At 46.6% G+C, this 18,716-nt stretch overlaps 1 protein-coding gene across 1 annotated transcript in view; it reads left to right on the top strand.

The window, feature by feature from the left end:
• The first annotated feature begins 560 nt into the window (after window positions 1-560).
• REEP5 (receptor accessory protein 5) overlaps window positions 561-18,716 on the top strand; it is a 67,025-nt gene continuing 48,869 nt past the window's right edge. The window contains exon 1 of the mRNA XM_082244207.1: window positions 561-681. Within this exon, the coding sequence (XP_082100333.1) occupies window positions 564-681 (118 nt within the window). The 5' untranslated portion in view covers window positions 561-563. The remainder of the gene's footprint in view (window positions 682-18,716) is intronic.

Here is an 18,716-nt window from a genome sequence, read left to right as displayed (position 1 = left end):
CAGTGAGTAGAGAGGTACCCGGAGATGGGCTTCAGCCTGAAATGGGGGGGTCAGGAGGAGGATAGGAAGAGGGAGAGTGGGAGGGGGGCAGAGTCGTTGCACCATGGGCCTCTGGTTTGTACTTGCCCCCTGGGCCGAAAGTTGCCAGTCTGCCCCTGAGTGTGTGCCTTGAGGCGACAACTCTTCTCCTTGTATAAATGAGAGGATCCTGTGTCCTGAGGTGACACCTCTCCTGTGTATACAATAAAGGAGCCTGTGATCTTTATAGAATGGATCAGCCTGTGCCCTGAGGTAAGTGACACCTCGGCGCTGTGCTCTCCGCAGTGTGCTCTGGGTGTGGTTGGTTGCAGTAATGGTCGGTCATAGAAGTACAGACGTCTGCCAGCTGCTAGCTCTCCTCCTCCTCCTCTTCTCAGTGGTTTGGCCTGAACAGTGACTAGCAGTCCGCCCTGCTCTAAGCCCCGCCCCTGACATCAGCCATCTCAGACAGGCAGCTCCCAGCCATCCACACACACATAGAGAGAGAGTTGGCTGTCTGCGGGGAGACATACACATTACACAGCATGGCTGCAGCGCTGAAGGAGAGCTTCGACAAGTTCCTGCATCAGAAGAATGTATGTACCGACCTGCTGGAGAAGATCGAGGCCAAGACAGGGGTGAACCGACGCTACATAGCCATAGGTAAGACCCCCCATCCCCCCAGCCCTGCCCTGGAGAGCACTTGGTGAGATCAGCTGATGGTGGTTATGTAGAGAGCAGAGCCCTCCGTGCCTCCTCCTTCTATACAGGGCTGCCAGGGCACAGACAGGGGAGATGGTAACATGAGGAGGAGATCGTCCCTGGGTAGGATCATTGTCCTCACCTGACAGGTGCTGTCTGATCACCTCTCTGCAGGAGGAGGAGGACAATGGAACACCTGAGCTGCACCTGATGTGTGCAATCTGCTGACATATGGTACCTGATCTCCTCTGCATGGAGGATCTCCTCACCAGCACACTCCCTGATTATCTATCTATCTATCTATCTATCTATCTATCTATCTATCTATCTATCATCAATCATGGGGAGGAGATCACCCATACAGGCAGGAAGACATTGATCTGCACAGAGCACAAGGCACACAGCCCTACTAGTACTTCTATTTATAGGCTGTGATCCTGTCAAGGCTTTACCCATAGATATCCCACTTACTGCAAACCTCCAATGGGGCCCTGACAGCTGTCATTACTAACTGCCAGGAAAAACACTGTTTTTTACATAGAAACTTGCTTTACACAACTGTACTAACCCCCCCCCCCAAAAAAAAGATCTGTACCAGATCCCCCCTCCTACACATGTGTACCAGATCCCCCCCCTCCTACACATGTGTACCAGATCCCCCCTCCTACACATGTGTACCAGATCCCCCCTCCTACACATGTGTACCAGATCCCCCCCCCTCCTACACATGTGTACCAGATCCCCCCCCCTCCTACACATGTGTACCAGATCCCCCCCCCCCTCCTACACATGTGTACCAGATCCCCCCCCCTCCTACACATGTGTACCAGATCCCCCCCCTCCTACACATGTGTACCAGATCCCCCCCCCTCCTACACATGTGTACCAGATCCCCCCCCCCTCCTACACATGTGTACCAGATCCCCCCCACCCCTCCTACACATGTGTACCAGATCCCCCCCACCCCTCCTACACATGTGTACCAGATCCCCCCCACCCCTCCTACACATGTGTACCAGATCCCCCCCACCCCTCCTACACATGTGTACCAGATCCCCCCCACCCCTCCTACACATGTGTACCAGATCCCCCCCCACCCCTCCTACACATGTGTACCAGATCCCCCCCCACCCCTCCTACATGTGTGTACCAGATCCCCCCCCCCTCCTACACGTGTGTATTCCCCCCCTCCTACACGTGTGTATTCCCCCCCCTCCTACAGATCTGTACTAGATCCCCCCCCTCCTACAGATCTGTACTAGATCCCCCCCCTCCTACAGATCTGTACTAGATCCCCCCCCTCCTACAGATCTGTACTAGACCCCCCCCCCCCTCCTACAGATCTGTACTAGACCCCCCCCCCCTCCTACAGATCTGTACTAGACCCCCCCCCCTCCTACAGATCTGTACTAGACCCCCCCCCTCCTACAGATCTGTACTAGACCCCCCCCCCCTACAGATCTGTACTAGACCCCCCCCCCTCCTACAGATCTGTACTAGACCCCCCCCCCTCCTACAGATCTGTACTAGACCCCCCCCCCCCTACAGATCTGTACTAGACCCCCCCCCCCCTCCTACAGATCTGTACTAGACCCCCCCCTCCTACAGATCTGTACAAACCCCCCCCCCCCCTCCTACAAATCTGTACTAGATACACCCCCTTCAGGTCTTTATGAGATTCAGATCTGTTTTAACCCCCCCCCCCCCTTTTCAGATCTATTGTAAATCCCTGCCCCATTCAGATCTGCCCTAGATCCCATTAATTTGTTGAAGAATGTTGTTGAAGGGACCCCCCCCCCTCCTACAGATCTGTACTAGACCCCCCCCCTCCTACAGATCTGTACTAGACCCCCCCCCCTCCTACAGATCTGTACTAGACCCCCCCCCCTCCTACAGATCTGTACTAGACCCCCCCCCCCCTCCTACAGATCTGTACTAGACCCCCCCCCCCTCCTACAGATCTGTACTAGACCCCCCCCCCTCCTACAGATCTGTACTAGACCCCCCCCCCCTACAGATCTGTACTAGACCCCCCCCCCTCCTACAGATCTGTACAAACCCCCCCCCCCTCCTACAAATCTGTACTAGATACACCCCCTTCAGGTCTTTATGAGATTCAGATCTGTTTTAACCCCCCCCCCCTTTTCAGATCTATTGTAAATCCCTGCCCCATTCAGATCTGCCCTAGATCCCATTAATTTGTTGAAGAATGATCACATCACAGAAGAGCTAGTGCAACATTTCAGAGCGGTGCAGGACCCCTTTGTCAGGCATGTGATGAAGGGTCCGGCGTGACTCAGAAACGTTGCACTATGTCTTCTATGATGTGATCATTCTTCACTAAAAATTTGGATGTAATTGACGATCCGTGGTGTTCTGGCAAATATGTACATTTGATCTGTGATGTCTCCAATTCCAGCTGGTTGTCGCTGCAGCACCCACTACTCCTAAAGCCTCATTCAGGAAAGTGTGCGATGGGAAAATCAATACTTCTGTTCTAGATCCCCCCCCCCCTCCCCTCCATCCTTCAGGTCTGTTTTATATACCCCCCTCTTTACAGATCTGTACTATATACTGCTACATATCTAGCAGCTAGCAGAGCTGCATGATTCTGAATAAAATGAGAATCACAATTTTTTTTTTTTTTTATGCTTAGAATAAAGATCATGATTCTTGTCGTTATTTTATTTTTTTTTTAATTCATTAAAATGTATTTTTTTACCAAAAAACTGCATTTGAAAGACTTCTGCGCAAATGCAGTGTGATAAAAGGTTGCAACAATCGCCATTTTATTCTCTAGGGTTTCTGCTAAAAAAAAAAAAAAATGTATGTGTAATGTAATGTTTGGGGGTTCTAAGTAATTTTCTAGCAAAAAATACTGATTTTAAACTTGTAAGCAACAAGTTTCAGAAAAAGGTTTAGTATTTAAGAGGGTAAACTGCCGTCACTTTCAGACGGAAGTTCATTCCTTTGAGCTAAAAGAACGAAAAGATACATTGTAAAACATTGTGTTTATAGTTATTATAGCAGCCTTAACAATGTTGATAAACATTTGGAGTCCATTTTGCCAGCTGTGAGTGAGCAGAAAACAGCTCTGTAAGAATCGACGACATGAATTTTTAAGATCGAGAGGGGGGTAATCAAAATCGCAATTTTTTTTTTTTTTTTAACGATTAATCGTGCAGCTCTAATATCTAGGTCAGTGGACCACACCGTAGATATGTTTTATTTTTTATTACTGGGATGCCTTGCCTCTATAGATAGTTTTGTGTTTCCAACTTTGCCCAATATACAGTTTGTATTTACCATCCCATATAACACTATTATGGAAAGGTCACAGGAACAGCTATACACATCTGATATGCTAAGCGCGCCCCCCCCCCCCCCCCCCACACATTATCTGTACACAGCTGAGGAATAACTTTTTTTCCCATATTGCCTGTGGTGTTAGTGGAGGCCTTGGTGCCTGTTTGCTCCTAGATTGGAGTGACTGACACCCAGCTTCCATAGCCATTTCTCCTCCTCTTTGTAGTATCTCAGAATGACCAGCCTTTGTACAGTTTAGTATTTATGAACATTTGTGTTGGGAGCAGTGTTTGTAGATTAGGTGTCAGTCTTTGGTCTTCAATAGTCTGGATTGTGCAGACCAGGTTTGTCTGAAAGTTGTACTGCCAGTTAATCCAATGCTAAATATATTTTTGCCCATAAACTAGTGGTTGATAGTGATGGTTAAAAAAACTGCATATGCTAAAGATTGTAATTTTAAGTAATTGAAGAGCTTTTGTCTGACTTTCTGTCTTGCAGATACAGCAGGTGAGGAGATCCTCCAAAGTGAGGGAATTTCCAGACTGGGCATACACTGTACAATCGGATTGTATAATCTCTGTACGGTGTTCTTTTAGAGCTTGCTCAGACAGGCGCTGAGACCCGTAATCCACAAATGAGCACCTTGCTCATGCGGCTTCAACTGTCGGGGTCTGCATGCAGGCAGCCCATCCATGTCAATAGACCTGAATAGGTTGTCTGCATGCAGCATCTGGTGGCTGAAGATGCATACCATCATTCACAGGCTACAGGGGCCAGTACCTCTGACTGAGGCCTTAGATATACCAAAAATGTAATAGGACAAACCTTACCAATGTATTCAATTGATATCAAAGCAGGCAGGTGTTTTCACTACATAGTTGATGGTAGATCTAAAGCAGATTGTACAATCAAGAGTGTATAGTGAATGTCCCCATCGGGGGGACGCAAAAAGCAATAACAGCCTCAGAGGGATTCTACACCTAGGCAGGATTCACACTTCTAGGCTGTGATCGCACACGTGACATTCATTTTGAATAGCACCCCAATGAACTAAGGCAGTGCACCTGTGTTCTAGTGCGCTACAATGCATGGTGGCACTGGCACAAAGGTCACATACAAATTTTAGGCACATTTGGGGTGCATTGGCAGCCCATTCATTTTGGTTATGCTGTATTACCACAATGCATGTTAAAGTACTGTATTTTCTGGCGTATAAGACTACTTTTGAACCTCAAAAAATCCCCCAAAAATGGGGGGCGTCTTATACGCTGAGTATAATATCTCCAAGGTAACCTAAGTATAAGTATTACCGGTAGATGAAAATTAGGGGGGGTCGTCTTATACGCCCAGTCGTCTTATACGCCGGAAAATACGGTATCCCAAATAAAGAAATGGGCCCTAAAAAACCCAACTCGGCTATATCCCTTGATGGCACAGCCATATTATGCTTTACTATATACACCCTCAGCAGACGCCCCCTTAGGACTTTGAGGGAAGCCGGCTAGCTTAATTTTTATTAAAGGCACAGTTGTCCTTTTTAAACTAAGCTTTAGAAGAATCCAGTGCCGCCAGATACTAACACTGCATCTTGGTGGGATTGCAGCCTTGGGCTGTGCAACCTCCCACTCATGCTTCAGTTTGTGTGGTAGAGGGGATGCAGTTTCTAAGAGATGAGTGATGGAGTTTCTCAGACTTGGGAACAATTGGAAGATAAAGAAAAATGACAGCTATAGGTGTGTTGCAAAACAGTGGACTTGAGCGGGTAGGCAGCATATGTTAAACACACGCTTTTCTTTGAAGGGTCATTTAACTTCTGTGCTTATCATGGGTTGCTTGTTTTAGTAGTGATTTTTAAAGTCTTAAAGAAGTTGTCTCACCAGAAGTTGAGGAAGCTTCATAAATCCCTCAGGGATCCAGTGCACACAGCACTTGTTAATGATAAAGTTGGTGCTGTGGTTCCTAAGCAGAGTTGTCGGATGGCTAGACCCTCCCAATGCTATCCAACATTGCTGGACAAAGGAATTGGACTTGTGACTGCAGAGAGGAGAGATGGCAGTGCAGACACTGAGCACTCACAACGCATGGCTCCTCTGAACACTGCAGGCAGAATTTCAGCCCTGCATCCCTTTTTATCCCTGTGCCTCATCGGCTTCATTTGTACAAAGAAGACTGAGCCCAAACCACCCTCTCTTCTTGAGGCCAAGTCCGCAATTTCCTGTAACTGCCATCTAGATTGACGGAGATGACTACATTAGTAGCTGGCAGCTTGTGATATGTGCATGATAGCGGCTGGGGAGCAGCGCCACTTCTGCACAAAAACACAAGCTGACAACAGCACAAGCCAGCAGCTACTCTACTAGTCTATCTTGAACTATCTGGCACCTGCAGGAGTTTGTGGGCTCTGACTTTTTATTTGTACAAACAGAGCAGAGGAGGCACAATGATGCATGGAAAGAAGGGCTGTAGATTTGAGAGGGGGCTGTAGATTTGAGAGGGGGCTGTGGCTTTATTGTTGCTTGTACCTCCCTCTATAGGAACGTCCATAATTTGGGCTTCTGTCTGGGATGGAGCTACAATCAGCACTTAATAGGATACATTTTCCTGCAGCTGGGAAATGGCTGTTCATACCTAAAACTGACAAAAAGACCTCCAGTGGCTTCCACTGCTCTGTCTCTCCAGTGAGAGGGATAGAAGACCAAGCCGCTGCTGACAGGCACAGCACTGGATTCAGTGAGGGGCTGATACTGATGCCTAAACATTTTTTACTTTAACGCAGGGAATACATTGAGGAGCTACAGTCTCCTACTGAAAAATTAAATAAAAACACCCCCATGTAGCCTAAACGCTTATTTCAAATTTGGATATTCAGAGTCAGTTCACACTGGGGCGGCACGACTCTGTACTACTTCGGGGGCGACTTGTGCAGTCCCACGCACCGCGACTTTGGCGCGACTTGCACGGACTTCACATAATGGAAGTCTATGCAAGTCGCTCCGAGGTCGCCCCGAAGTAGTACAGGACCCTTTTTCCAAGTCGGAGCGACTTGTGTCGCTCCTATTGGAACAGGTCCTGTAGCAGTCAATGGACTGCCAGGGACCGCGACTTGTCAGGCTGACAAGTTGCTCTAGTGTGAATCGAGTCTTATATAGCCTATCAAGTTCTTACTTGCTAAATCTGCGTTTTTCCTTGCCCTGCTAAAAATGCAGCCAGCGGCCATCTTAGGTGAGGGCATCTGAAGCCATCCCCAGTGCAGCTGGTTTACCTGGCATTCACCTCCCCGATCCTGCGCGTGCCCACCAGTGACATTCCCCGCGCACAATGTTGTCCACAGGCTACTATAGCAATGGCAGCGGAAGTTGCTGCCCTGTTATAGTAACCTATTCACTACAAAGGACTCAAGGAGCAGAGGCAAGCGTGGCAACAAACTCCTGCCAGAAGTGGAGGATGATGTTGCTGGCTGGTGGAGATTGAGGACGCTGATATTCCAGGAGTCAACGATAGACCGGAGTTTACATACCTGGCCATGGCGAAAAGAGGCCGGAAGTGGTGATAAAATAAAAAAAAAAATGTCCAAATGTTAAAGACAGAGGTATTAGCTAGTAGGGCCATAGGTGTTAGGGTGAAACTCTGCTTTAAGCCCCTTTCACACTTGTGCAAACTGAAAGTCATGCGACTTTGACACGACTTTAATCAATGCCTGTGTAATCTTGAGGTCTAAGGGACCTCAAGTCGCATCAGTCAGAACAGTACAGGGACTGCTTTGAAGTCGCTGCAACTTGGTGTTGCACATATATGAATGGTACTCATTGGAAATCATGGGGTACGACTTGTCATGCGACTTTGCAGTCACAGAACAAGTCACACAAGTGTGAAAGGGGCCTAAAGGTAAAAATGTATAGGCTTTAGAGCCACTTTAGGATTTCGGTATGTGTACCAAAACTGCAATCCTTAATTTCTACAGTGTGGAGAAGAGTAATGTATTGGAACAAAGATATTCTTTGCAAGAATCTTATAGTTGACACGTAAGAAATTTACCTTACTTAAACAAGCTTGCAGCTTCATGTTAAAAGCACAAAGTGCGTTTGGCGTGCACATGTATGAGCCACAAACGCATCGTTAGGGCTCTCCAACCGTCTGCATGGCCTGTTCACACATACAGATATATTTCCGTGTACGATGTTGTGTTTGCCAGGTTTACCACTAAGTTCTACTTGTGAGCAATGCCAGCCTTTGTTGTGATTTATGTGAGTAACCATGCATAAAGAACAGAGTGCTGCTTCTGTAGATAACATTTTATTCTGATTAAGCAAGAACATTTTATGGTGTTGAAAATACATTTATTCCCAAGGCTTGAGCACGGATGTAGGCATGTGATATGGGAGAGAGACAGAGATGAGCAAGTGTGATAATCTTCACTTGCAGAGTCATGAGGATGGTTATGAGCAGGGTGAAAATTTAGATTTTCACAGCTCTTTCTATGTTAATTGCATTTGCAGTTCAAGAAATGTTATTTCCTTGCCAATTAAAGCAATATGGTGTCTTGTTTACTCTGTTTGCGCATTAGGGCACAGTCATTTGCAGTACAGGTTCCTTTGTTTTTTAGGGCATCTTTTGCCTATATTGTATTGAAGTGAAATAGCTAAAGTAGATCGATAGTAATTTCATACATTTTCATTTTAGAATATCCGCATTATAATGGTCTCTCACGCAGTGGTTATGTTTGACAGTCCAATATAGGCTTACTTCTCCTTTCATGTTATGTATTCTGCCTGTCTGCTGGTTATCTATTTCCACAACTTCCTGGATTCCCTGCATGCTTTCCATCTCTAGGGACTACATATCCCATGGTACCTTGCTGTCTGCAAGAAGTGATTCCTGTACTAACTCTTCTCCTGAAACTCCTCCTGTTAGATAACTCTGCCCATGGTACAGTCTATCATTCAATGCCGGGTCCTGGAACACTAAGCATGTTCCAGCACCCGGCTCGCTGCTGCTGCTCTCCATACTTTATGGTGCCCATTAGCCTGCGGGCCTTGTGTTGGGCCCCAGGACTCTAGTGTCTACAGACCTCATTCTAAGATAGGGCTGCTCATAGATGTGGGAGAGTGATTGGTTCCCAATCTGATTCTCCTAAAGTGGAACCACTATTTATTAGGTGGCGGGGGGGGGGGGGGGTGACCTCATCCCCTGCATGCACACCAGTCATTCATAACGGCAAAGCCAAAGTGTGTTAGAAATGCACAGCTTGGTGTGCGTTAGGTATCCGTGAGTAATCTGTGAGTAGGCAGGTAAGTTTTGTATTATTATTGCAGAACATGGGATAGCTCTTCTGCAATAAAAAGCTGTCTGCTTGTGGTTTTTGAAGATTTAGGTCTGGATCCACTTTAAGAAAGATGAGGTTTGGGATTTGCCACTACCAGGAGTTCTGAGAATCCCAGAGAAATTCTGTGATTGCAAATGTTTGGCCAAAAAGTTTACAGGTTTGCCCCCAGAAATAAGGGCCATCTATAATTTAGTGCATAGCCTTTGCCCAGGTCAGCAAAGTCAAAGCCCCAAATTTGAAAGAATGACGAAGGCCCCATTCTTTAAAATTGTGGACTTACAACAGCCATATTGTTGGGGTGTTGAAACTCCTTTTGGAGAGTTTAAAGTTATGTGTAAGAAGAGATACTGGTGTGTGTGTGTTTTTTATATTTTTAATTTTAGCATTGTTACATGTCCCGCATGCCAGTGCCCACTTCCCATTAACTTAAATTGACAATAGCTTGCTTATTAGCCCTAAAAATGGCCACAACCGAATAAGAAGATCCTCCTCTGACGTCAATAGGGTTTTAAATTTACTTAAGATTCCTAAAACTGTTGTATATATGCCAATTCACAAATGCCTACCCTTAATTTAAAATGTAACTCTGTGTGTGTGATGTGTTTTTATTTTTTAGAGGCTGGCAAGGGTTTTCTTACCATTCAACTGAAGATGGCTAGATCAGGCAACCACCAAGTCGATGGTTTATCTGTTCAGACTACAATTAAAAGGCCTCATGCACACTAGATGTTTTGCCAACTTTCCTAGACTCCTTTCCTCCTGGCAGAAATAACGATTTGACGTTTGTAAATGTTTAGAGTGCATTTAGGCACGTTTTAATTAATTTTTTTTTCTGCCTCTAAATGCCCCTGTCTCTAAACTCCTCTAAATGTCAGTTTGCATACATAGGCTAACATGCAAGGGTGTTTATCGGCAGAAAAAAATAAAAGACATATGTACCTAACAGGCACATCCAGTGGACATGAGGCCTTGGGGGTTAGCCAATGACACAAACAAGCATAACTTTTTGACAAGTTTATTTATCCAAAGGATTGCAATTGTTGCATATAATCTTATTTCCATTTGGGGATTATGATTTTTGTTTTAAAACATTGTTGCCTTTTAAAAAGAATCTGTCACACAATAGTCCTTATTTGTTAGAGGAGGTTCAGTCATTTCTTTCAAAATGCAAAGTCAGCAGCTGCAAAAACAGTTGCTGCTGACTTATTAAATAGACACTTGCCTGTCCAGGGACCCAGTGCTGTCCTCACCCAAACTGGTTTCTTCACTGGCCTTCAGGCACAGACATCCTAACTGCATGAGCCATGCTGCTCTTTGTGAATGGTCTCACAGACTTCTGGGACCTGTGATGTGGCCCAGAAGTCTGCGGGCAGGGAGAAGAACATGGTGATCTGAGTGGGAGTGGGCACCTGTCCAAACTAGGTACCTGCTGTCCAACAGGTTCCAAATGTGGCAGGGGGCAAAAAGTGGAATTAACCAGCATGGGAAGGATTGGCCACCTCCTCTTCACCTAGGTGACAATTTAAATGCTGTTCTTCAGTAGTACAGAGCATTACAGTACATGAGAAGTATGGCAAAAGCTCTTTTGGCCATACTTCTGCGACCCAGATTCAGCCGACAGCGGGCTAAAGTCCGCTGACATCCCAGAGCAGCTGGCTCCGCCTCTTAGCGTGCCACTCCAGTGATTGCTGAAGGGGTAGAGCAGAGGGCAGTGACCCACAGACTGAAAATGGAGAACAGAGTGATCAGTCATCATGTGATCACTCAGTCTCAGAGGCGGCAGAGAACAGCTGAAGCTTGGCTCAGTGCTACCGCCATCTAGGTGAATATGTATGTTTGTTTTATTCCCATACTTTTCCTTTAACATGAGGAAGATAGGCAATGGATGATCATGCAGACAGCTGACATCTCTCTCTGCTTGTGCAATGATTACACTACATGAGCAGAGTCTGCAGGATTGGCAACCAGTCCTCTCTCCTGCTCCTAAGGGGGTGTGGAGGGTTGTAGGGGACAGCATAGAGATTGGAGCATACAACACCAGCTCTCCTTTCTGTGCTGCCTGTCACGGACATGGCAGAACACAGCTGGTCACTCTTAAATAATAGAGGGTCTTGTGTCTCTTTGGTTAATTGAAGCAGCATCTGTTCAATTCTGTTCAACTTTTTTTATTTTTGTTTAGATGAGTGGTTAAAGCTTGTGCTTGCACAACTCTTTGTTTAATTTTAGGCCCCTTTCACACATGCTGTCCGTTTGCCTGTTTTTCATCCTTCCGTTGACAGATGAAGAAAAAAAAAAAAGACATCAATGCATCTCTATAGAAAAATGATCATCCAGTTACATCAGTTTACATCCGTCATCCTCTTTTTTTTTTTTTTTTTTTTTTTTAAACTGATCAAAGCTCTATTTCTCTTTCGTTCATTGACGGACACAGCTCCTGTATTCATAACCATTGAGTTATACTGCCCCCTACAGGAGTAGGACACTAGGCAGAAAATTATTCTGGCTACACCTATGGGCAGTCCCAGGGGGTATACTCCCTCTCTGCTATAGCCACTCTGTTTTTTTATGCCTGGTCAAGAGTAAGGACCTAGTTCCTTGCAGGAATCCTTTTTTTTTTTTTGTAAAATTCTTTCCTCCTGGATTTTTTCCTGTGAGATCTACAATCAACTTTCGAACTGGGCGACCGACTGGATAATCTAGATCCAGTGGTCACCCGGTCTGGCCAGCGAGCGCACGCAGACCTGACCTCCGCGCTAGTTTAGCAGTGGCATAGCCCCACTGGACGGGGGCTGGCCTGCCCATTAAATTCCTTACAAGGTCGCATACGACCAGGTCTCTGCCCAAGTGGCAGCGTTCCTCCTGGCCAACAGCCCCCCCCCCCAGGGATTCTGTCTGGAGCAGTGCCCTCCTGGTATGGTAATTAGCTGACCACCCCCTCTCCCCCTGGAGGGTTTTGGGGGTGGACGTGGGCACCTCCTTGGGAGGGTCGTACCCCCGGTTCCCCTCCTTCCCACAGGCACCCCCCTTCCCGAGTCCCTCCCTGCCCCCCCTCCACATACGCTGGGGCTGTTTGGGTGGTCTGGCCACTTCCTGGGGTGGGTACAAGGCGCTGACTAGCGATAGGGGCCGGGGGGTGCGCTGTCGGTGACTGGACAATCAACTACTATGCGGGGGGGGTGTACCTGGTGGGGGCTCCTGCCAGGGCCCCCCGTCCTGCCTGGATCTGTCCTTGAGGCCTTGTCTCCCAATCCTGGGTCCCTGTATGCCTTGTGCTGCCACACGGGGCCGCCATTTTATTGTAGCCTGTGTGTTCTATACACGGCGGCCATGTTTGTGTAGTCCGGTGGCCATTTCTGTTAAAAGCTAGGAAATCTACTTCTAGGAAGATCTACCATCGTACATTGCGTGGTGTGAGTGTCTTGGGGGTTCCTCCTCGCTCCTTTTCGGTGACTTGGATCTTAACCTTCCTTCAACGGGGGTTGAACAGAAATTGGCCTTGAGTACCATTTAAGGGCCAGGTGTTGGCGTTGGCAGCCTTTTTCCAACCTTTTGGCCACACACTCCCTGGTGTACCTTTCTTTAGGGTGTCCGACATTTGGTTCCTTCAGTGCAGACCCTGTTGCCACCTTGGGATCTTAATTTGGTGCTTTCAGCTCTGCAGAAGCCTCATTTTGAAAATATTCTGGAGATTCCCCTGCTTACGTTGTCTCAGAAGGTGCCCTTTTTAGAAGCTATCACTTCTGCGCTTAAAGGGGACCTGGTGATTCACAGGGTAAGGTGGTTCTTCGCCCCTGTCCGTCGTTCTTTTCAAAGGTTGTCTCTGATTTTCATTTGAATGAAGACCTAGTTTTGCTTTCCCTGTGTCCCACGCCTAAACATCCGAAGGAAATTGCCTTGCATGCCTTGGATGTAGTCCAGGAAATTTAGGGTGTACCTGGCAGCTGTGGAGTCTTTCAGGAAATCAGACTCTATTTGTGCTCACGGATGGACCTCAAAAAGAGTTCTCCGCTTCCTATGCGACCATTTCCATATGGATCATACAGACTGTGGTTCAGACCTATTCCATCAGGGGTTAGGTTTCTCCTTCTCCTGTCAAGGCACACTCTACTAGGGCGCTTAGTGCCTCCTGGGCCTTCTGTCATCAGGCTTCAGTGACGCAGGTTTGCAAAGCGGCCACCTGGTCGTCGGTGCACATTTTTTCATAAAGTGGATATGTTGGCATCTGCGAATGCTTCTTTTGGCTGCAAGGTTTTACAGGCTGCTGTTTTAAGAGGACCTGATCCTTACTGAAGGTGTATTGTTTTTTCAGGTGGGCTCCAGTTGTTTGGTTGAGCCCCTGTTAACTGGTTGGCTAATGTTTTAGCCTTGGGATTTTTTTGGTTCCTACCCCTCATGTTTAACACTGCTTTGGGACGTCCCCATGGTTATGAATACCAGTAGCTGTCTCTGTCCATGAATGAAAGAGAAATGGGATTTTTAATTTACCGTAAACTCCATTTCTCTGATGTTTGACGGACAGAGCACCCACCCCTCTGTGGATTTATTATTCTCCTGACACTGCTTGTTACTCCTTCTCTCTGCTATAGCCACCCATTTTGTATGTCCCCCTGGAAATGCCCTGGGTAGCCAGGATTTTTTTTTTTTCTGCCTCGTGTCCTACTCCTGTAGGGGGCAGCATAACCCAATGGTTAGGAATACCAGGAACTGTGTCCTTCAATGAACATCAGAGAAATGGATTTTATGATTTTTTAAGTCAAAAATCCTATATCGTATATTTTTTTGTTTTTTTTCTTCAGTTTTTAAAAAACGGATTGAATGAAAAACTGATGTAAACTGACAAATGGTCAGGTTTTTTCATCCGTTTTTGCATTAGTAGTCGATGTAAAAAAACTGATGAATACTTCATCCATTTTTGACATGACTGAACTGATGATCTGAACGGTCCGCATGTAAGAATGGGGCCTTAGAGACTTAAACTAAAAAACCTAAAACGCAGCTATAGTAGTCAATCATTCAAGTCTGTTTGCAAACATTCTGGAGTTCAAACATTGGATAAAATGTGACGGAGTTCTGGCTGGTTAAAAATAAAAAAATCCCAAAAAATGTAAAGAAAAAAATCTATTACAAATAGTTAAATCTCAGGAGGTGTGAGCCCAAGGCCCCCTTCACACATGCGGACTGTTCAGATCCGCCTGTCAGTTTTTAAGGCGGATCTGAACGGATGCCCCAAGCATCTCTATGGGGCAGCGGATGTCAGCGGAGACATGTCCGCTGACACCCGCTGCCATCCAATCCGATCCTGTCTGTCAAATCCGAACGGAAGGAAACCCTATTTTCTATCCGTCTGGCGGATGGGATCGGATGAAAACGGACAGGCGGTCCTTTCTCATCAGATTCCCCCATAGAGGACAGCTGGGACCTGACGGCTCCGTCTCCGCACACAGAGCAGAGACGGAGCTGCCATCCGCCTGCTCAGCGGGGGATTGGCGGATCGATCCCCTGCTGAGAAAAACGGAGCCGACAGTGTGAAAGGGGCCTAAGGCTCTATTAACACCTGAGCGTGTAATTTTCGGGCGTTTTTTTTCCGGGCGTTTGGAGGCAGGCATTGACATCTAACAAAAACGCTTGAAATCTGCCAAAAAAGAAGCTCATGTACTTTTTGAGCTTCAGGCGTTTTGCTTCAGGTGACAAAACGCTCATATGTGAACAGGGGCCATTGAAATGAATAGGATTTTGCTTGTTGGGTGTTTTGAGACTTTAGAGATGAGTATTTTTACGAGCTGAAATACGCTCAGGTGGGAACAAGGCCTAACCTTCACAAAGACCAAATTTTAATATATTTTGGGTTTGTGCTAATTTTACCAAAGATTTGTAGCAGTATAACTTTTGGCCAAAATTTATGAAAAAAATTACTAAATTTGCAAAATTTTAAAACCGAAATGAAGAAAAATGCATTTTTGTTTTTTACAAAATTTTCGGTCTTTTTTAATTTATAGCGCAAAAAATAAAAAACCCAGTGATGATTAACCAGTTGCCTCCCACCGTCAAATGACGGCGGAGCGGTGCGTCTCTTGTTCTGGGTCAACGTCCTATGACGTCAGCCTATTTTAAGCAGCCAATGAATGTGGCTGTTTACCACATGATCAGCTGTGATCCAATCACAGCCGATCAGAAATGGAAGCACAGAGCGGTAACTGACTGTTACCAGCTCTTTTCTCCTCACACACACTGTTTCAATGTGAGGAGAGACGAGCCAGGAGCAGTGATTTAACGATCTGAGTTTGTCAGTTTACTTTGCACTAAACACAAACAAAGAGAACCTGTCCCCATCAGACGTGTAGCCCCCCCCATTGCACCTGTCACCGAATAGGAACCACATCAGTGCCCATAAAGTGCGACTGTCACTCATGAGAGACTGCCATCAGTACTGTCAGCGGTGAGCCTATCACCCATCAGTGACCGTCATCTGCCACCCATCAGCCATCCATCAGTGACCGTCAGCAGTCATCTGTCACCCGTCACTATTACCAAAAAGTTCTGGCGCTACTCCAAGATGATGAAGTCCTGGAATGTCCCTTCACAGAGAATACACAAAAACCTGTAAAGTTAATGTGTTGATGATGTATGGGGATAGCAACACTGTTCGCCCAATCCCTAATGCAAGACAGCATAGAACATGTAATGGAAATTGAATATAGGAGATGGCGCTCAGTGTGCATATAGTAATAAACCCCAGTATGGACTTGGATGGATAGTCTCATGAACACTTTATTATGATGATCCAAGGGTAAAGCATAATGTGAATGAAACAAGATCAGTCCTACCGCCCCTTGTAATCTCTGGACATTCACACCGATGGTAATGGAATCCTGTAGGAGACCGGTGGCTAATGTTAAGAGCCGGTTGTCAGATGGGGTCGCAGGCAGGAGAGCTCGGTTGGTCTGATGTGCGGCCGCTTTCTCAGACCGGAGCTTCTGTGTCACACTCCCTCGGCACCCGACCAGAGCCTCGGGAGTCGCGCTTTGATGACGTCACTGCACGGGACCGAAGATCCACAGCCAGCCGGCTAGAGGAATACTAGGATGTCAGCACGGACGGGGGACTGATTGAGTTTGCTTCTGAAGAGCCTCCCGATCGCCACAACGACATGTTTCGCTACAATAGTAGCTTTATCAAGTCCTGACTACTTGATAAAACTACTATTGTAGCGAAACATGTCGTTGTGGCGATCGGGAGGCTCTTCAGAAGCAAACCCAATCAGTCCCCCGTCCGTGCTGACATCCTAGTATTCCTCTAGCCGGCTGGCTGTGGATCTTCGGTCCCGTGCAGTGACGTCATCAAAGCGCGACTCCCGAGGCTCTGGTCGGGTGCCGAGGGAGTGTGACACAGAAGCTCCGGTCTGAGGAAGCGGCCGCACATCAGACCAACCGAGCTCTCCTGCCTGCGACCCCATCTGACAACCGGCTCTTAACATTAGCCACCGGTCTCCTACAGGATTCCATTACCATCGGTGTGAATGTCCAGAGGTTACAAGGGGCGGTAGGACTGATCTTGTTTCATTCACATTATGCTTTACCCTTGGATCATCATAATAAAGTGTTCATGAGACTATCCATCCAAGTCCATACTGGGGTTTATTACTATATGCACACTGAGCGCCATCTCCTATATTCAATTTCCATTATCTGTCACCCGTCGCACAGCCCATCACCAAAGTTCCATCGCACAGCCACCATCCTGTCCAAAAAAGTGTACAGCAGTGAGGAGGCGTTTCAAAACCTCTCCATGACTGATGAGAGCAGCGAGAGTTCTCATCAGATTCCAATTCTTAATTTGAACCAATTGATAGCAGTGGATTGGCAACGGAATGGGAGTAAGAATGGGTCCCTTCTAAAAGGGCACAGTGCTCAGGAAACCAGGCAGCTGCCAGCAATAGACCCCAGGATCAAATGCCCAGGCCCAGGCCCAGCGCTGCAGTATCACCCCCCAATGTACCAGCACAGGAATTGCAAATCCCCCCCTAACTACCAGCACTGGAGTGTCGCATCCCCCAAGAGGTAGGGCCTCTACATACCTCTCAGATGCTCTTGCCAACCCAACATGGCTGCCTTCCAACTCCAGGATCAGCAAGCATTCACCATTTCACCGCACAGCCAGGTGTGCAGGCCAATCCTGAGAATTTCTCAGAAATTGATTTTCTTTATTTATTTCTGCCCAACACTTTGCTGCAATTGTTTGTTTTTTTTTTTTTGTGGACCAGACCAATCTCTATGCCCAGAAGTATATTGCAAACAACCCCCAATCATCCTATGCCCGTCTGTTTGAGTGGAGAGATTTGATTTTGGAGGAGTTCATTGTTTGAGCCTCACTATAAACACGGGGGTTACAAAAAAAAAAAAAAAAGGAAGGACATGCTTATTGGTCCACTAACCCTTTGCACCACATGCCCATTTATTCTGCCGTAATGTCCAGGTCCCGATTAGGAGATGATTATGCGCTTCCTTCACTTCAGCGACAACACCCAGTGCCTTCCCGAAACCATCCAAATTATGTAAAATTCGCCAGCTCAGTGTTTTTTTGTTTTTTTTTTCCCAAAGATTTGCAAAACTTTGTCCCTGATCAGAAGATGTGTGGGTAAGTCCCTGGTACACTTTACATGCTGGCAAGGGGAATAAAACAATATATTCCTAGCAAAAGAGCCAAATACAGGGTCAAAGTTTACAAGTTATGTGAAAGAGCCACGGGATATCTGTATGCGTTCTGCATATATGAAGGAAGAGATTCCCAGCTCGATCCCCCTTGAGTGCCCAGCCTACATGGGCACAACTGAAAAAATTGTATGGGACCTGGCATACCTACTCCTGAACAAAGGTTATCATATATTCCTGGATAACTATTATACCAGCCTGCCCCTTCTTAACCCCTACACCTTGCAAAAACCATGGCCTGCGGAACCACCAGAAAGAAGAGAGAGGTTTTTTTTTCAGTCTTTGGTCAACAAAAATAAAATGTGATTGTGGGGAAAAAAGCAGCTTTGAGAAGCAACGAAGTGCTGGCCTTGAGGTAGAAGGATAGGCGGTAGATATGTCCACCATCCACAATGACACCACAGTTGAGGTTCAAAGAAGATGAGGTCCCATTCAAAAGCCAACATGCGTCCAAGAATATAATCTTTCATGGGGGTGGATTTCAAATGCTTCAACCCTATCTGGCAACAAGGAGGTCCCGTTTCTGGTACAAGAAAGTAGCAATTTATTTAATTTTGGCCATTTTATAATGCATGTATTATATACACCCAATCCACAAAAAGCCCCACCCCCTTTCCTAAAGTTAATCAATCAGAAGACCCCGCCCCCCCCAGATTTTC

Source organism: Pelophylax lessonae (genome assembly GCF_965119305.1).
Source record: "Pelophylax lessonae genome assembly, chromosome: 1".
NCBI classification, from domain to species: domain Eukaryota; kingdom Metazoa; phylum Chordata; class Amphibia; order Anura; family Ranidae; genus Pelophylax; species Pelophylax lessonae.
The sequence above is the reverse complement of the archived record's forward strand: the minus strand, read 5'-3'. Positions and strand labels throughout refer to the sequence as shown.